The sequence below is a fragment of the Theobroma cacao genome, chromosome 2 (assembly GCF_000208745.1).
Source record: "Theobroma cacao cultivar B97-61/B2 chromosome 2, Criollo_cocoa_genome_V2, whole genome shotgun sequence".
Lineage (NCBI taxonomy): Eukaryota > Viridiplantae > Streptophyta > Magnoliopsida > Malvales > Malvaceae > Theobroma > Theobroma cacao.
In genome coordinates this window covers 1,327,081-1,344,943 of record NC_030851.1, presented here as the reverse complement: position 1 = coordinate 1,344,943, position 17,863 = coordinate 1,327,081, and the positions used below count along the sequence as shown (strand labels likewise).

Here is a 17,863-nt window from a genome sequence, read left to right as displayed (position 1 = left end):
AAGTATTAATAATTGAATTCAAATATTAAGTGTTTATTTTTATTTGGATTCCTGTATATAATATGAATAATTAAATTTTAATTAGATTCAATTTAAATATTTTAAAATTAATAAAACAGTCTATTCTGTTGCCCAAATTTGATAACATGGAAATAAAGAAATCTACCAATGAATGTGGTATTGCTCTCTCTTACTCAGATGGTTTCTATTTTGATGTCTTATTTAGTATATGAGTATGATTATAAATATTTATTAATATATATTAAAATTTATTCTTTATTTTGGGTTTAAGTTTAGATTTTTTTAGTAAGTACTAATAATCCAATTTGAGTATTAAGTAATTTATTTTTATTCAAATTTGAGTATAGTACGAGTAGTTAAATTTTAATCGAATTTGAGTCTGGATATTTCAAAATTAAGGATTTGTCAATCTTAATCTCTTGCTCCAAATTTGGTGACGTAGAAATATAGAGATCTATCAATGAGTGTGGTATGGCTCCCTGCTCACTCTGACGGTTTTTATTTCGATCGTCTCCCAAGTCTCAACCCCAGTAGACTGATGCAGTGATGATGTTCGATTGTTATCTAGAAATGATGAAATTGCCTACATCTATTGAACCCTGAATCATTGGCTAATTTGACAAAGTTTCATCCTCTGTTGTTCTCCTCCTTCATCTTCATCATTTTTCTTCCTTGTCTTTCTTCTGAAATTGTAAGATGTAGTTCTCTTTGCACTGACCAGGGACGAGCTAAAGATCATAAATTGGAGAATCAAGTGCTTTTAGCTCTCTTTCTATTCTTTTTAGCAGAGGAAATACTAGCTACCCTTTAAATAATCCATCTTGATTAGCAACTAAAAGAATTATTGGTAGTAGTAACTTGAGGAGATTCCCAGTTACAGAAAATAAAACTACTCTGTTTGTGCTCTGTTTTCAATTCTAATTTTTATAGGCAAAAATGATAGAAGAAGTAGCCCATGAATATGATCCGATTAAACAAGAACAAAATTTATTGCTAATCAGTATATTTACAAAGCATTTTTTTATCAGAATTACAAGAAATCCTACAACAGTTGAACCCATACGAATTAGACAAGCTTCTTTGCTACATTAACAAACCACAGACTCCTGGGAAGGAAATACCGAAGCACCAAAAATTTTAAGTGGTCTTTCCACTTTGACACGATACTTAACAGCGCCAGCTTGTTTGTAAAACGCAACTCTATCACCAATCCTCAGCTGTTTGCTGCAAACAAACTCTCGCCATCCTTTGGTAAGAACCGGCTTCAGGTACTTGTTGTTGTTCTTCTTACGAGTGTAAATTCGAAACTTCCAGACACGGCCACTCTCCTCGTCTCTAACCGCAAAATCCACCATATGCTTGTCACTTAGAGGAGGGAAACAACGGAGGGCCTTGCTTGGGATCGTCAATCGTTTCTCGATATCCGTCTTCTTAAGATTCTTTAGGACTATCGCCATCGATGAAAGTGAAGAGAGAGTTCGCACAAGGTTTTTCTGTCTTGGCTAAACAAACGATGTGGCTTTAAATAAGGAGAAGAAAATGGTCCCAACAGGTTCCGTAAAGGATCTTTCACTCCTAAACAGATTGTATGAATAGACCCGAATCTGGCGATTTTCAGAGAAAAGGTGTCCCAATGCTTAATAGATAGTGCGGTCACAGCCGATTCTCAGGTTTTCCCTGATTTTTTTTTTGACTCTTATTGTCTGAACTGGGAGAAGATACATGCGGGGTAACGCTCGAATTTTCCTGTTCTATCGCGCGATATCTAGTTTATCTTGTCTAGGATCGGAAGTCTGAGTATAAAGTAGTAGAGAAATCCTGGAAAAGATTTATCAGTAGGCAGTAGCGCGATTTTGCTCGAGTCTCTGATTTTGGCTCGCGTTTCCACCCAAAGTCAATAAGCAACCATGACTTGACTGTATCACATATCTTAATGTGCACGTTTTGCAAATTTCCTATTCGGCAAAATTTTGGAGAATTTTAGTCCTGTCAGCAGCGGTGATCTAGAAAGTAGTACCCCAAACATCTCGAGGATCACAAAACGACAGAACCCATGAATTTAGCAAATCGGAAAGTATTAGCAAATTGGTCCGACACATGGACCAATCATGTTGTGTCTAGCGAGACTTGGAGATCTTGTTCAGTTCTAGGAAGTTAAACTCGCGATGGTTGCGAAAAGAGGCCCACTTCTTGTCTTATGCGCCTCTTTTCATTGTTGTGGGAATGTGCGATTGGAAAGCGAAAGTATTCTTCCAATATTCAATTCAAGAAGCAATAAAGTCGCGAGTTCAAGCCAAAAGGGTAGCTCCTTTTAACTTTCTTCATGTAAACTGACGCTGTAAATCACCACTGCTTGACGACTATATTGGAGATAACAGCTGCTGCTGAATCTGATATTGGTGACTATACTGCAAATTCTAGCCATCACTACTCCCTTGGTTTGCTGGCGATGATTTTCCCATTCCGCGAGACTCGAGTAATTGGTACTTTAGGCTCGCTGCTTTCCAATAAGCACATGCTTTGCAAAAGTTTACCGGTCCAGGGAATTTCATTTAGAGTCAGTAATTGAGTTCAATGCTGTTCCTTTCTCCATGGGTTTGCTTAGATAGAGGCGGTAACAAGATGCAGCGGGCGCAGATTGGCTATGCCCTGCTACCTTTTTGATGCATCCAAGCAGGTGTGAGGATTTGGAGTAAGCTTGGGGAGTGACGGTGTATATTATGAATGTTAGTCATGTAAATTCCAGTAACCATGAATTCTGTTTTTTATCTTGTGCCCTGTCAAGTGATGTTGTCAATAGCAACTCTCTTGTATATGTTATGAAATACCAATCAAAATCAAATTCCCTTCAACTCAATTTCACTATCTGTTTGCTTATGGTATCAAAGCATTTGACCCTTAACCCTTCTCTTTTCTTTCTTGTAAATAAAATAACCTCCAACAATTATTTTTTTTTCAGTTATTTCTTCTATTTCTAATCAAGTAATGATTTTCAACAACTGTTTTATTTTTTATATATAAAATTAATTTTTTAATTTATAATATCTATTTTTAAATTTTTTTTCTTTTATTTATTTATTTTTTCTTTTAACTTCAATTTTATTTCAAAAAAATACGCAAGAATCTATTATGTTATTATCTTCATAAAGTCGTACATTTCATTTACAATTTGTTATAAGTATTCAATAATTAAGAATTATTATTCTAATTTTTATAAAATTTTTTATTTTAATTTAGAGTTTATATTATGTTGTTATATTGTCTTTATTTTATGTGATAGTTAATTTATTTGAATTAAAAATTTTATTTTTATATTAATTATTTAAAATATATAAAATAATTATAATAGTTAAATATTTTTAATACTTTTTAATAAATATTTGAATATATCAAATAAAAAATATGAATTTAATTATTTAAAGCATAATTTTTTTTTAATTTTAATAAAAAAGCTTTTTTTAAATATTTTATTTTAAACTTTTAAGATTATTAAGTCGTACCTGTCTCTTTTTTTTTTTTTTTCGTATTTTCACATCATAGGATTTGAAACAACAATAAATTTCAAAAATGTTTGTCTTGATCTAATGCATTGCAGTAAAAAGTCATAATCTTATATAAAAAATGTATTAAAGTAAAATTAATTATTTAAATATTTATATTATTTTTAATTTGTGAGATGCGGACGAATAACTTACTCGTTAAATCTTAGTGGGAGTTTGTTGGAGGGGTGCCGAAGTATAACGAAAAGCTGTCCCAATAACTGGACCGTCATGTGCCAGACAGAAGCCATGTTAATTTGTTGTCGGTTTTTCTTTTTCTTAATCCAAATTGGGTGTTGTGCAACACGCCTCAAAAACCTGTCAGTGCGTTCGATTCTCTTTGCCGTACCGCACGATCCTAATTTTACCTTCCCCTTGATTGCAAGTCAATAAAATAGACTAAAAATGTAGTGCTGCTATGTCCATTTCAAGGCACAAAGGTTAAACGAAAACGACATTCGCGATGGGGATGACGATACAGCTCGAGAGCGCGCGGTTTCTAGATTGTCACTCTCCCTTTTTAGGACCAGGTTGATCCACGTGGCAACTGTCCAAAGTCAAGAATGATGATGGCAGGAACCACATTTTTATTTTTTTTTATTTCTTAGTGTCTAAGGTGCTGTTGATTGCTCACAAACTCCAATACGTCATGGTACAACGATTTTGTTGGGTAATAAAACTGTGCCAACGAAAGTCAAATCGGAGGCCATGATGGTTCTATTCTTCAGTTCTGGGAGGGTATCGCGCGATTTCTTTCTTCCTTGTTCGTTATACAGATAATTTAAAAAATCCAAATTGGAAATTAAAACAATATGATGACACTAATGCAAGGAGAGCTTTGGCATCGTGAACTGAACTGTGGCTAAGAATGATGCTTCCCTGGGAGGCAAAAAAGCAGGTGGAGGAACTCTTTGATTTGATATTCTTGGAGGAACGACTTTGCTTAGAGGTTGAAGAGGCCAAGTCGTTCCAGGAGGAATGCTGTGCGGTAAGGGAGCGAGTGAAGCAAATCTCCCAAATGCTGAAGACATTGATCCGCTTCATCACCTCTGCTCCAACTTCCATTTACCTGCGCCCAATCAACTGTATAGTTGCCAAGGTGAAGGATAACTTTGAGCTCGCACTGGCCACTGTATCCAAGTGCAAGTGCCGGAGCCTACTCAGCAGTCTCTTCACCATCCGTAATGCCACCCGTTTTCGCGGGCTCTCCCACCTTTTGGATGCTTCTATCAGCGATATGGAATGGCTGGTTACTGTCTATGACCCCCAAAACGGAGTCACAGGCCCAACGACCAAGAATGAGTCGGCTAGATTGTTGGTCTGGTCTTGCATCGCCACCGTCAAAATGGGGCGTCAATTAGAAGATCGCGTCCAGGCTGCGATATGTCTTGGTTTACTTGCTCAAGAAAAAGACGAGTACAAAAACATTATTTTTGAAGAAGGCGGGGTACCTCCTTTAATAAAGCTTTTGAAAGAGAACTCCTCTCTGACAGCTCAGATCACGGCTGCTAATGCACTTTGTCTTTTAGCTAATGAGCAGGAGAGGACGAGAATTATTATGAAGGAAATGATATCTACAGTTGTATATCGTTTATCAAGAACATCGCCGACGAGGGATCAAATTCAGGCGGCGAATTTGGTTGCCAAAATAGCAGAGTATAACCCTGAGGTGAAGGAATACGATTTGGTTAGAGAGAATGTAATATGGCGGCTGGTAACGTTGTTGTCATCTGAGCCATCTGCAGATGGTCCTAAAATCAATTTACTTAATCCTGAATTGAAAATCAGTTGTTCGAAGGCTTTATGGGTGCTTGTTGAGGGGAGCGTTTCGAATTGTAGGACATTAACGGAGACAAAGGGAATGCTTTGCTTGGCTAAGTTGGTTGAAACGGAACAAGATGAATTACAGTACAATTGCTTGATGATCATAAGAGAAATTACATCTATTGCTGAATCAAATCAAGAATTCAGACATTCGGCGTTTAAGACTAATTCTCTAGCTGCAATGACTGTTGTTGATCAGCTATTGAGAGTGATTAAAGAATTTGATGACAAAAAATTGAGAATTCCGGCAATCAAATCGATGGGTTCATTGGCTAGAACGTTTTCAGCAAAAGACAGTTGGGTAATCAGTCCTCTAGTTTCCCGGCTTGGCAGTACGGACCAAGAAATAGCAATGGAAGCTGCTATTGCTCTGCAAAATTTTGCGTGTCCAGAAAATCGCCGTAGCAAGGAGCATTCACAATCGATAGTTAAATTCGACGGTGTCCCACTTTTAATGAAGTTACTTGATGGCGATAAAGAGTCACAGCATCATGGATTGGCTCTGATCTGCTACCTCGCGAACCATGACATCAACAGCAATGTTTTGATAGAAGCCGGTGCATTGACTGCTCTCGAGACGATAGGTGCCAAGCATCCCAAGCTAAAAGGATTGGTCTCCGACGCAATATTCAAACTCAAATCAAATCAAACCGGTAAGCATGAAAAATTAGACAGTTCAGTAAAAGGTAGCATTACACAGATTATCGTAGAACAGAGAGAACAGAGCAAAGAAGCAATCAATCATCTGCGACAAGGCTCGGAGATACTGTGGGAGGAGCTAACAGGATTTGCACAAAAGCCAGAAGAAACCTTCCAGGGTGATTGCAAACCATTGCCAATAGTGATGAGATGTAAAAAGAGATTTTTACATGCGCTACCTTCTTTCAACCCCAAAAGGATTTTGCCCCACCTGAGAGCTAAAGCTAAATGCCGGGGTCCGGCACTAAGATGTGTGATAAATTACCCAGGAAGAAGGCAAGCAACGGAGGTTGCACGAAAGCTGAGGCTAATGATAAATATTGTCTACTCACTCGGGAAAAAAGTGATTCGAAGAAAATTCGGTTTTGTCATACACAAAATTATGTAAAAATGTAATGTGTACATATTGCTTGTTAATGAAACGAACAAACTTTCTATCAAGTAGTAGTATTTTGTCCTTTAAGCCTTTTGCAGACTGTACGGGCCAACCCCACCCCTTTTCTTTAATGTTTTGGCCCCAAATCTAAATGAGACAGGTGTTCAACACTATTGCAAGCTAAAGGAAGATACGGTGGCCACTAATGAAGCCCCAACAGTCAAGCATGGAGAAAACATTTAGTCTCTGATTAAGTTACAACCATTAGAAAGGTAAGAACAAGTTAATGGGTTTTCTAGAAAGTTTCTGTTGATATTAACAGGTTGCAGAAAATAGTTGATGAAGTGAGATATAAGTAGATTTATAGGGAGATTAATCACTTTGTGGATGTACTCGTTAAAAATAAGTGTGAATTAATTGAATATGGTCAATGTATGTGGATTAATAATTCAAATATAGATATTATCAGACTTGACATGATCACGGAGTTTGGGTGATGGGACGCATTTTTCATTTAAGCCTTTTGCAGACTATGTGTATGGCCAACCCCATTTTTTTTCTCTACAGTTTTGCCCCCAAATCTAATGAGGGCTGGAGAGGGCCCAAAGCAGGTTCAAGACAGATTAAAATGATAATGTCGTCACCTCAAACAAATGAAACATACGTACCAGGCTCTTGCAAGTCAAAGGAAGATAATGCAACCACTAGTCAAGACCCGATGATCAAGAATAGAAAATGCATTTACCTTCTGACTAAGATACAGATATAGTACGAAGGGTAAGAACAAGAATAAGAATCAATAAAATTCAACAAATCAATATAAAATCCTTAAACTGTAATTTGTTATAACACGTTGATATTTAAATTAACTTTTCATCTTTCTATTTCGTCACATATAAATAAAATTTTTATAAATATGTTTCATTATTTCTCTCTCTGCCTGTCGCCTTGAGTGAAGAGACACTTATTTTCAATCGTGGTATATATCGCATGTTATATATCAAAGTACCTTTGCAGCCTTTTAGACAGTACCGACCATATCCGATCTTGATGTGACAAAACATTAAGGAGTCGGTGATGTTGTCGTGCTTTAAATCGCGCGTTTCACGTTCGTAGCTCGCTCGGGTCTATCGTTTTTGAGGTCAAAAAGAGTAAGGGAAAGTACCCAGTACCCTGCGTCCCTACCCCTCTTCCTCTTCCGGTTGAATCGAAACCTTCATATATTCTTTGCTATAAAGCTGAAATTCAGCCTTCGACGACCATAACGCAGCAAAACTAGAGAAGAAATAAAGCACTTCAATTTAGTGATTCAATCCTTGGGTTAACCAGTGACTGAGCTACGAATATGATGCAGTCTGATCAGAAGATGCTAATCGAGCAGCTCTTGATAGTACTAGCGAAGCAAGTTGGCGAGGCGGTTGATCAGGCCAAATCGTTCAGGATAGACCGCGGGGAGATGGAAAAGCGAGTGGTTCAGCTCTCGCAAATGCTAAACAACCTGGTCTGCTTCATCACCATGGATCCGATATTGTTTAAATTGAACCCAATTGATTGTGTTATCAGAGAGGTGTCCAAGATCCTTCAGGAGGCCTTAACCCTGGCCTGCAAGTGTAGACGCAAAACCATCGTTTGTCGACTCTTCACCGGCACAAGATCAAAATTAGACGCCACTCTCCACAAGCTCTACCACCTTTTAGACGTCTCTATCGAATCCATGAAGTGTCTTCTTATCTTGTACAGCCCCTATTTCGGCAGCGCCTTTGATGAAATCTTTCTCTCGTTGCCTCAATTCCTCTGCAACGATTCATCTACGCTTTCGGCCTGGTCTTGCATGGTTACAGAAAAATTGATTTGGCAGCTAGCCCCAATGCTGAGTGAAACTTCTCCACCTGAGCTGAAAATATGTTGTGCGGAAGCTTTATCGATGCTAAACGTTGGAAGTGTTCTAAATAGTAGTAGGATGATAGACGAGACAGAAGAATTAATGTTTTGCTTGGCTAAGTTGGTGGAAGCGGAGGATGGTGAATTCCAGTACAATTGCTTGATGATTATAATGAAAATCACTGCCGCAGCCGAATCTGATCTCGATCTTCGATGCAAAACATTTAAGACCAATTCTCCTGGTGCAAAGGCTATCGTTGAACAGCTCTTAAGGGTGATTAAAGAATCAGCGGATCACCCTCAACTTCCTGCCATCAAATCGATCGGTTCCTTAGCGAGAATTTTCAAAGAAAGAGAAAGTCCTCATATGATTAGTGTTTTGGTGTCGCAGCTTGTCAATGTGCACCAAGAAGTGGCAACGGAAGCTATCGTTGCTTTAAAAAAGTTTGCCTATCCAGGCAGTTATCTTTGCAAAGAGCATTCAAAGACAATGATCGAGTTCAACGCCGTAAAGCCTTTGATGAAATTGCTGAGAGATGGTGAAAGGACACAGCAGCTGCATGGATTGGTGCTTATCTGCTACCTTGCCGTGAATACTGATTACAGCGCCGCTATGGAAGAAGCCAGGGTCAGGACTGCCATTAAACAATTAGTAACTAGAAAGGGTAGTCTGCACAGGCACGTAGTTTCACAGCATCCCGAGTTGAAGGAATTGGTACCCGAGGCCTTGTCGTATCTGACATTGTATTATAAATACTAAAGAGAATGTAGTTCATCAAACGTAGGCAGCATTAGTATTCACTTGTGTAAATATTAACAATATAATCGTATGATACGTATGCTTATCAATTGGTACTAAATTAAAGAAACTCCCCATTCCTGATAAGAATCCTGACGCCAAATCTCCACTGTAATCAGAAAGATCATCTCCTCCCCCGACAGTTTCGAGATCTCATAGCATTTGTTACTACCATAATCCACTTCCCTTGGCATTTTATAATCCATTTCTCTCTTTCTGTATCTCCCCATATTAATGAGCAAAGCAGGGTCAAAGGACCAAGTACGTGAACCCAGATGATTACTGCTGCTACACCAGCATGTTTGAAACAAAGTCATCATCAACACAAAACTGAGCTAAGCTCGGTGTGGATAGCGATTCTATGTTCTCAGCGTCGTGGTGACTTTCACTGTTGTGTTTTACAGTAGCTTAACGCCGTTGATTATACGTTCCCTTGTTATTTCGTTTAGCTTGGTTTAGGTGGGATATATGAGCTTTACTGCTGTAATCATCAATATTTTGGCTTTACTGCTGTAATCATCAATATTTTGGCATACTGTTGTACGTGCCAATACGTGTTATCAGGTGCGATAACTTTGTGGGTAGCTATAAGCTATACCCATCACTGTATCTTTCAGTGCTTTACATATATATAAAATCCCACTTTTTGGCAGAGAAAAAAAAAAAAAAAACACAAAACTGAGCTCACAATACTGCTTACATCAAACCATTGGGAGCAGACGATATCTGAGTAATACTACTTAACTGTTGACAAATCTGGTCAACTTCTTGCTTTTTGTGCTAAAAAGAAAAATAACGCGTACCCTAAATGTTGTATAAATGTGAACCAAATTAGACTCCGGATACTTGTGCATATCCAAGGCTCCAATAATTTTCACCTAAGCGGGTAGGCGGTTGCAAGACGGATTTAACAAGGCGGTGTGATGACTTGAAAAATTGTCTTACAACAAAGAATGTGGCCGACATGGCCCTCAACGACAAGGAATGAGCAGGTGAAAGACTCATGGCTTCCTAATGAATTTAAACTTTTATGACTAACGATATCAGGAAACAACCTTTCTGCATGGGATAAGGAGGCAAATTTCTAATGAACATGGGTCAACTTGTTGATGGGTTGAAGTTTCCCACGTACTTTCCTAGTTGAAAGAAAACCATTATACCTTGCTACTGAGATTCAACTTCATGCTCAAATATAAAAATAAAATAAAAACAAGATTTAAAGTTTGACAAGTTACTCAACCAGTTCAATATAGTAGCCAAGAATATGAGAAATTTTAGGAACATGGTAATGGTAATCAGATCAGTCCACCCCCTAGTAAAATCATTTTGGTTTCTTTGCTTCTCAACTAGTTTCAAGTCTTAGTTGTACTAAATTATTTTATGATTTTGTTTATTTATGGTAAATTTTGGGAAAAAAATAAAAAGTGAATAGTAAAAATGAAGTGACAAAAAATTTTCTTTTGTTTCAGAGTAAATTTCCAAATTTAAGGTTGACGGATCATTGAGGGGCAAGCCTGGTGCTGCCACCATCGAAGGCTGATATTGTTTTGTTGATTGTTCTTTAAGTCAATTGGCACTATGGACTCGAATCTTACAGAACTGCTCGTTAATCCAAATGCGGTTAACTGAATTTTACATGCACAGGCAATTCCACGGACGATGAGGAATTTTATTCTTCAAGCCTTAAACTTCAGAGCTGGAAAGATGGAAAATTGCCCACATTGTAAGCTCAGCAAACGAGATGGCAAACGACCTTGCCAAATGGGGAGTTCAACGATCACAAGATCTCTTGTTGGTCATTAACTAAGGTGACGGTCTTGCTTTTGCAGCTTTCTTGAGGACTGTCTGCTTTCTGTTCTGTTATGGATGAAAATCATCCAGAAAAGAGAATTGAGGAAATGGGGGACTCAATACGAAAACTGAACTATACATGCATTGCCTTGCCTTTATCCAGCTCTGTCCTTCTATCTTATACTTTCCATTTTAGATTTATAGTTTATCCAGTTCTGTCCTCTTAAGAGATAATTTCAGAATTTCCGTAACACACTCAATACCTAATAAACTTCCCATATTTCAATCATAGCAAATGAAACCATGCCCTTCAAAATATTGGATTTAATTTATAGCATATTACATGCATTTATCAATACCCAAAAGAAAGATGCATTTATCAGTAGGAAATAAAAATTGTTTCAAACGTGTGATATAGCTTTTCAAAATCTTGACATGTCTTGCAAACATAACTTAAAGAACTAAGAAATGATAAAATAGATTGCTCCTACCTTTCCTCCCATAATATCCTTTTAGAGAAACTAATTCTTTTACAGATTCTTGAACTAAATTTGATGTTGACAGATCAAATATATACCTACACTCGGTGGAAGTGTGGAATAACAGGTGCTAATTTGATTTTATTTTTTTGTATCTTGAACGAGTCTTTGATTTTATACTCTGTTTATGTTTTTTCTAATTATTTATTTATCTCAATTATATTGAAATAACAGTAATATTAATAAAATTGTATTATTTTGACTAAGAAAAAAAATCCTCCCTTGCACACATGAAGACATGAAACCAATGTAATAATTTAAAAAGATTTACCTGAAAATTTAAATAAAATAATTAAAAAGTAAAAGGAGTGCTTGTTTACAACCCATTTACCCGTAGCAGCTCCTTTTGTTAAAGCTGCCAGTGAAGTACAATAATTGTAAAGTATGAGCTGGCTCCGCTTCTCGCGATTATTACCTTTGTAGGACCAACTCCACTTCGGGTTCTCCATCAAAAACAATTTCTGATAAAAAAAATTAAGATTTATTTTTATTAGTATAATAAATATTTGAATGGTTAGAGTAAAAAATAAAATACTGATTACATTGTATTAAGTTATTTAAAAATATAACAGTGTTAACCTACAAAAGTATTGCCCGTAGTACAATAAGAGATATTTATAATTAAATTTGAGATTTTTAATTTAATATTTCATCTCAAATCTTAAAACTTGTGAAATTTATGACAAAAGAGAAAAAAAAAATCATCTACCATGTATAGTTCAAGTACTTGGTTTAAGGCTTAGTAAGCTGAAAAAAAAATCAAGAGATGGATGGGAAAAGTGAGAACATGAAAATTTGATCTTAGTAAAAATGAAAACAACTAAATTTAAGATATTAAATGGGACAAAATTGTAATGAAATCATTTACAACCTTTGCTTCTCTCATTCACCCAATGATTGGTCCATGTTTTCTCTAATTCAAAGAATCGGGTTTAATTTTTTTCCTTGCAAATATTGTAATTAATAAAAAAAAATTGAACGACAAACATAACAAAATGGTGTAACTATTTCATAATTAATATGGAAAAAATTAATTAAAATTTGTTTAAAATAATAATTGAAAAACATGTACTTACTATTTCATAATATATTTAATCTTTATAGCAAAAATTACTATAACTGCAATAAAAATCTCATGAAAAAAATTTATTCTTTTACAATTTCAACCTAACATAGTTTAAGAAATATTTCTAACAAAGTTTTCATCAAACAATTAGTACTCATCAGTTTTTCTATAACATACAATTGAATAAATAGTAACTGAGAGAGTTCAAAATAAATAAATTAACAAAAAAATCTGTGAAAGAAAAATGAAACTTTAAAATAATGGGAAAGTAGAATCAAATAGTATTAAAAACCAAATGAAAAATTAAAAAAAAAAACATCACATCTGGATAAAGAAATTCCAGTAAAAATGACTAGCAAAAAAAAAAAAAATAAAAAAAGGATTGGCTGAGTTTTAATTTTTAATGATATTGAATTGGTGATATGTTATTTTTTTATCATTTACTTTTTGGAAAATTTTCAATAGTTTATTGTTTTATTGTTTTTATATTTGATCCGAACATTTTATTTGTATTTTTATTTTTTTGTTAAATACATGGTAAAAGGAAAAGAATCTCATGAAAAAAAATTTAAAATTCACAAAAACTAGTGTTTTCCATTCTGTGAAATCATATGAATTTGCAAGGCAAAAAAGGGCATTCCTGCTATTACTCCGAAAGTCCAAATGGGGTGAGTTGACACCGACATCCTCCCTCTGGAAAAGAATTGGAAGGTGCAATTGGAGACAAAAGCTCTTTTGTGAGGAAGGAACAAAAGGCAGGAAGAGACGCAGGCAATTTCCGATCATGCCGTCATCACCTCTGCTGAAGTTCATTTAGAAAGGAATTTGCTTAGCGGTTGAAGAGGCCAAGTCGTTCCAGGAGGAATGCTTTGAGGTAAGGAAGCAAGTGAAGCAAATCTCCCAAATGCTGAAGACATTGATCTGCGTCATCACCTCTGCTCAAACTTCCATTTTCCTGCGCCCAATCAACTGCATAGTTGCCAAGGTGAAGGATAACTTTGAGCTCGCCCTAGTTATTGTATCCAACTGCAAGCGCCAGAACCCATCAGCGATAAGGAATTACTGTTTACTGTCTATGACCCAATTTCGCAAGCTCATCCACCTTTTGGATGCTTCTATATGTGAGGAGTCAGCCCCACACTTTTCTTAGCGTTAAAGTTTTTATTACTTCCAAGATGGCATCAGTGGTGATGAAATTCATACCTACTCGTTCTTTTTTAGCTCTATAAATGTCAATTAACGGCCAAAATCAGCTAATATTTTTTTTTTCCCTTCCTTTTTTGTTCTTTATGCGCAGATATAAAAGTAGGGATTAAATCAGTAAAATTGCAAGTTCAAACAATCTGATAACACAGGTGTGCAAGAGTGCTTCGCAATTGAACTGAACTGTGGCTAAAAATGATGCTTCCCTGGGAGGCAAAAAAGCAGGTGGAGGAACTCTTTGATTTGATATTCTTGGAGGAACGACTTTGCTTAGAGGTTGAAGAGGCCAAGTCGTTCCAGGAGGAATGCTGTGCGGTAAGGGAGCGAGTGAAGCAAATCTCCCAAATGCTGAAGACATTGATCCGCTTCATCACCTCTGCTCCAACTTCCATTTACCTGCGCCCAATCAACTGTATAGTTGCCAAGGTGAAGGATAACTTTGAGCTCGCACTGGCCACTGTATCCAAGTGCAAGTGCCGGAGCCTACTCAGCAGTCTCTTCACCATCCGTAATGCCACCAGTTTTCGCGGGCTCTCCCACCTTTTGGATGCTTCTATCAGCGATATGGAATGGCTGGTTACTGTCTATGACCCCCAAAACGGAGTCACAGGCCCAACGACCAAGAATGAGTCGGCTAGATTGTTGGTCTGGTCTTGCATCGCCACCGTCAAAATGGGGCGTCAATTAGAAGATCGCGTCCAGGCTGCGATATGTCTTGGTTTACTTGCTCAAGAAAAAGACGAGTACAAAAACATTATTTTTGAAGAAGGCGGGGTACCTCCTTTAATAAAGCTTTTGAAAGAGAACTCCTCTCTGAAAGCTCAGATCACGGCTGCTAATGCACTTTGTCTTTTAGCTAATGAGCAGGAGAGGACGAGAATTATTATGAAGGAAATGATATCTACAGTTGTATATCGTTTATCAAGAACATCGCCGACGAGGGATCAAATTCAGGCGGCGAATTTGGTTGCCAAAATAGCAGAGTATAACCCTGAGGTGAAGGAATACGATTTGGTTAGAGAGAATGTAATATGGCGGCTGGTAACGTTGTTGTCATCTGAGCCATCTGCAGATGGTCCTAAAATCAATTTACTTAATCCTGAATTGAAAATCAGTTGTTCGAAGGCTTTATGGGTGCTTGTTGAGGGGAGCGTTTCGAATTGTAGGACATTAACGGAGACAAAGGGAATGCTTTGCTTGGCTAAGTTGGTTGAAACGGAACAAGATGAATTACAGTACAATTGCTTGATGATCATAAGAGAAATTACATCTATTGCTGAATCAAATCAAGAATTCAGACATTCGGCTTTTAAGACTAATTCTCTAGCTGCAATGACTGTTGTTGATCAGCTATTGAGAGTGATTAAAGAATTTGATGACAAAAAATTGAGAATTCCGGTTATCAAATCGATGGGTTCATTGGCTAGAACGTTTTCAGCAAAAGACAATCGGGTAATCAGTCCTCTAGTTTTCCGGCTTGGCAGTACGGACCAAGAAATAGCAATGGAAGCTGCTATTGCTCTGCAAAATTTTGCATGTCCAGAAAATCGCCTTAGCAAGGAGCATTCACAATCGATAGTTAAATTCGACGGTGTCCCACTTTTAATGAAGTTACTTGATGGCGATGAAGAGTCACAGCATCATGGATTGGCTCTGATCTGCTACCTCGCGAACCATGACATCAACAGCAATGTTTTGATAGAAGCCGGTGCATTGACTGCTCTCGAGACGATAGGTGCCAAGCATCCCAAGCTAAAAGGATTGGTCTCCGACGCAATATTCAAACTCAAATCAAATCAAACCGGTAAGCATGAAAAATTAGACAGTTCAGTAAAAGGTAGCATTACACAGATTATCGTAGAACAGAGCAAAGAAGCAATCAATTATCTGCGACAAGGCTCGGAGATACTGTGGGAAGAGCTAACAGGATTTGCACAAAAGCCAGAAGAAACCTTCCAGGGTGATTGCAAACCATTGCTAAGTGTCTCTTTTTCAAGGATACAACTTTTTCATAAAGATACCTTTTGTATAAAAAATATCTCTACATTTTTATTGGACACAACCTTTGGATAAATGTATTATTTTAATAATTATCTTATGAAAAGATAACTATTCATTATAACCATTGAGTTATAACTTGAAACAATAACTTTTCATATTTAACTTTTGAGCCATGGTGTCTTTTCAATATGTCTCATAACTTTTCATTGTCATTTTTTCAAGAAACATAATTATTCATATGAAAACTTATTTATATTTCAATAGACACATTATGTCACTTTTCGTGACATAACTTTTGAGTTAATGATAGCTTTTCATCATATGACATAATCTTTAATTTTGAAAAAACACCAACAATCTCCCACCATTTTCAAAATTTCCAAATACCAACAAATTTGAGAAACTTGTACATAAATGAAGGTATCCCGTAAATTTAAACCTTCACTTAGTGAGTGTGATTGGTTCTAGTTTGAATTAAGTGGTTGACCAAGCATTGAACCATCGATTTTTCATTGACTAGTCGAGCCACTAAACACACACAAGCTTCCTTGCTCACTTTGTATCTAGTTTTGCTAACACGTTTTATGGCCTTATGTTTTGTATCCATTCATGAGTGCTGTCAGAGTCAAGCCTTTAACTCCTAGAAGCGGCCACACTTCCACTCATATAGGTAGCCCCCATCGGAAGTACCCCATAATTATAGTACTTCAACATATATATGTTATGGGTCTATTAAGAACTTTCGTTCAACTTTATTTTACACATTACGGGGAACCAAGCATTATACACCTTGGGATGGAAAATATAATTTAGTGCTTGCAATCACCATGTGGTAGAATGGTCAGTACTCGAGACTTGCAGGTTGGCCACAAGCGTCGAGGTGAGCTCCTACCATTGGCGATTTAGTTGATAGGCTTGAGACCCATCTCTCTTGAGGTCTTTATAACCAGGTCTTTTTTTAGACCTTAGTAAACGGATCCGCTAAATTTTCACTAGACCTCACATAACTTATAGTGATTATACCATCACTAATTCTTTGCCTTACAATGCTATGTCGAAGTCCAATATATCGACTCTTTCCATTGTAAGCTTGATTATATGCCTTTGATACAGTTGCTTCATTGTCACAATATATCAAGATTGGTGCCATTGGTTTAGGCCATAACGGAATTTCATAGAGTAAATTTCTCAACCATTCTACTTCTTAGGTCGCAGATGCTAAGGCTATAAATTTAGCCACCATGGTGGAGTCCGCTTGACAAGATTGTTTCTTAGAACCCCAAGAAACAACACCCCCACTAATTATAAAAATTCAACTAGTCATAGATGTATGATTCATTCTATTTGAGTTCCAACTAGCATCTGCATACCCTTCTAAAATTGAAGGAAAACCTGAATAATAGATGCCATAATTCTTTGTACTCTTTAAGTACCTTAGAACTCTATGAATAGCATACCAATGTTGTTTGCTTGGATTACTTGTAAATCGACCTAGCATTCCAACCATAAAAGCAATATCCGGCCTTATACATACCATTGCATACATTAGGCATCCAATCACCTTTGCATATTCATGTTGTGCTATTGGCTTATCTTTGTTGGGTACTAGCCTTATATTAGAATCATAAGGCGTAGTCATTGGCATACAATCTGACTTTCCATACTTCATTACAATCTTTTTGATGTAATGAGATTGAGACAATGTTATGCCATTATTGTCTCTCATTATTCTTATATCAAGAATAACATCTACCATACTCATATCTTTCATGTCAAAATTCTTTGACAAGAACCTTTTTGTGTCTTCCACTTGTTCCAATTGGTACCAAAGATTAACGTGTCATCTACATGTAAACAAATGATGACACCTCTATCGTTATGGAACTTACTATAAACACATTTGTCAGATTGATTTATCTTGTAGTCATTAGCTAGCACAACCTCATCAAACTTTTGATGCCATTGTTTGGGCGCTTGTTTTAATCCATACAAGGACTTTACAAGCTTGCATACTTTCCTTTCTTGACCAGGAAAGACAAACCCTTTAGGTTGTTCCATATACACTTCTTCATCTAACTCACCATTTAGGAATGCTGTTTTAACATCCATCTGGTGAATTACCAT

At 36.7% G+C, this 17,863-nt stretch overlaps 2 protein-coding genes across 2 annotated transcripts; both read left to right on the top strand.

Annotated features, from left to right (window-relative positions):
• Nucleotides 4,429-6,471, top strand: LOC18607209. The gene has a single exon (XM_018114820.1). The coding sequence runs from the start codon at nt 4,429-4,431 to the stop codon at nt 6,469-6,471; it is 2,043 nt and encodes a 680-aa protein (XP_017970309.1).
• On the top strand, nt 13,934-15,811 carry LOC108660608. The gene has a single exon (XM_018114819.1). It carries the CDS (start codon nt 13,934-13,936, stop codon nt 15,809-15,811), a length of 1,878 nt encoding a protein of 625 aa, XP_017970308.1.

What these genes read in the sequence shown, in the direction of transcription:
- LOC108660608 (XM_018114819.1), top strand. Translation starts at nt 13,934, where the DNA reads ATGATGCTTCCCTGGGAGGCAAAAAAGCAGGTGGAGGAACTCTTTGAT.
- LOC18607209 (XM_018114820.1), top strand. Translation starts at nt 4,429, where the DNA reads ATGATGCTTCCCTGGGAGGCAAAAAAGCAGGTGGAGGAACTCTTTGAT.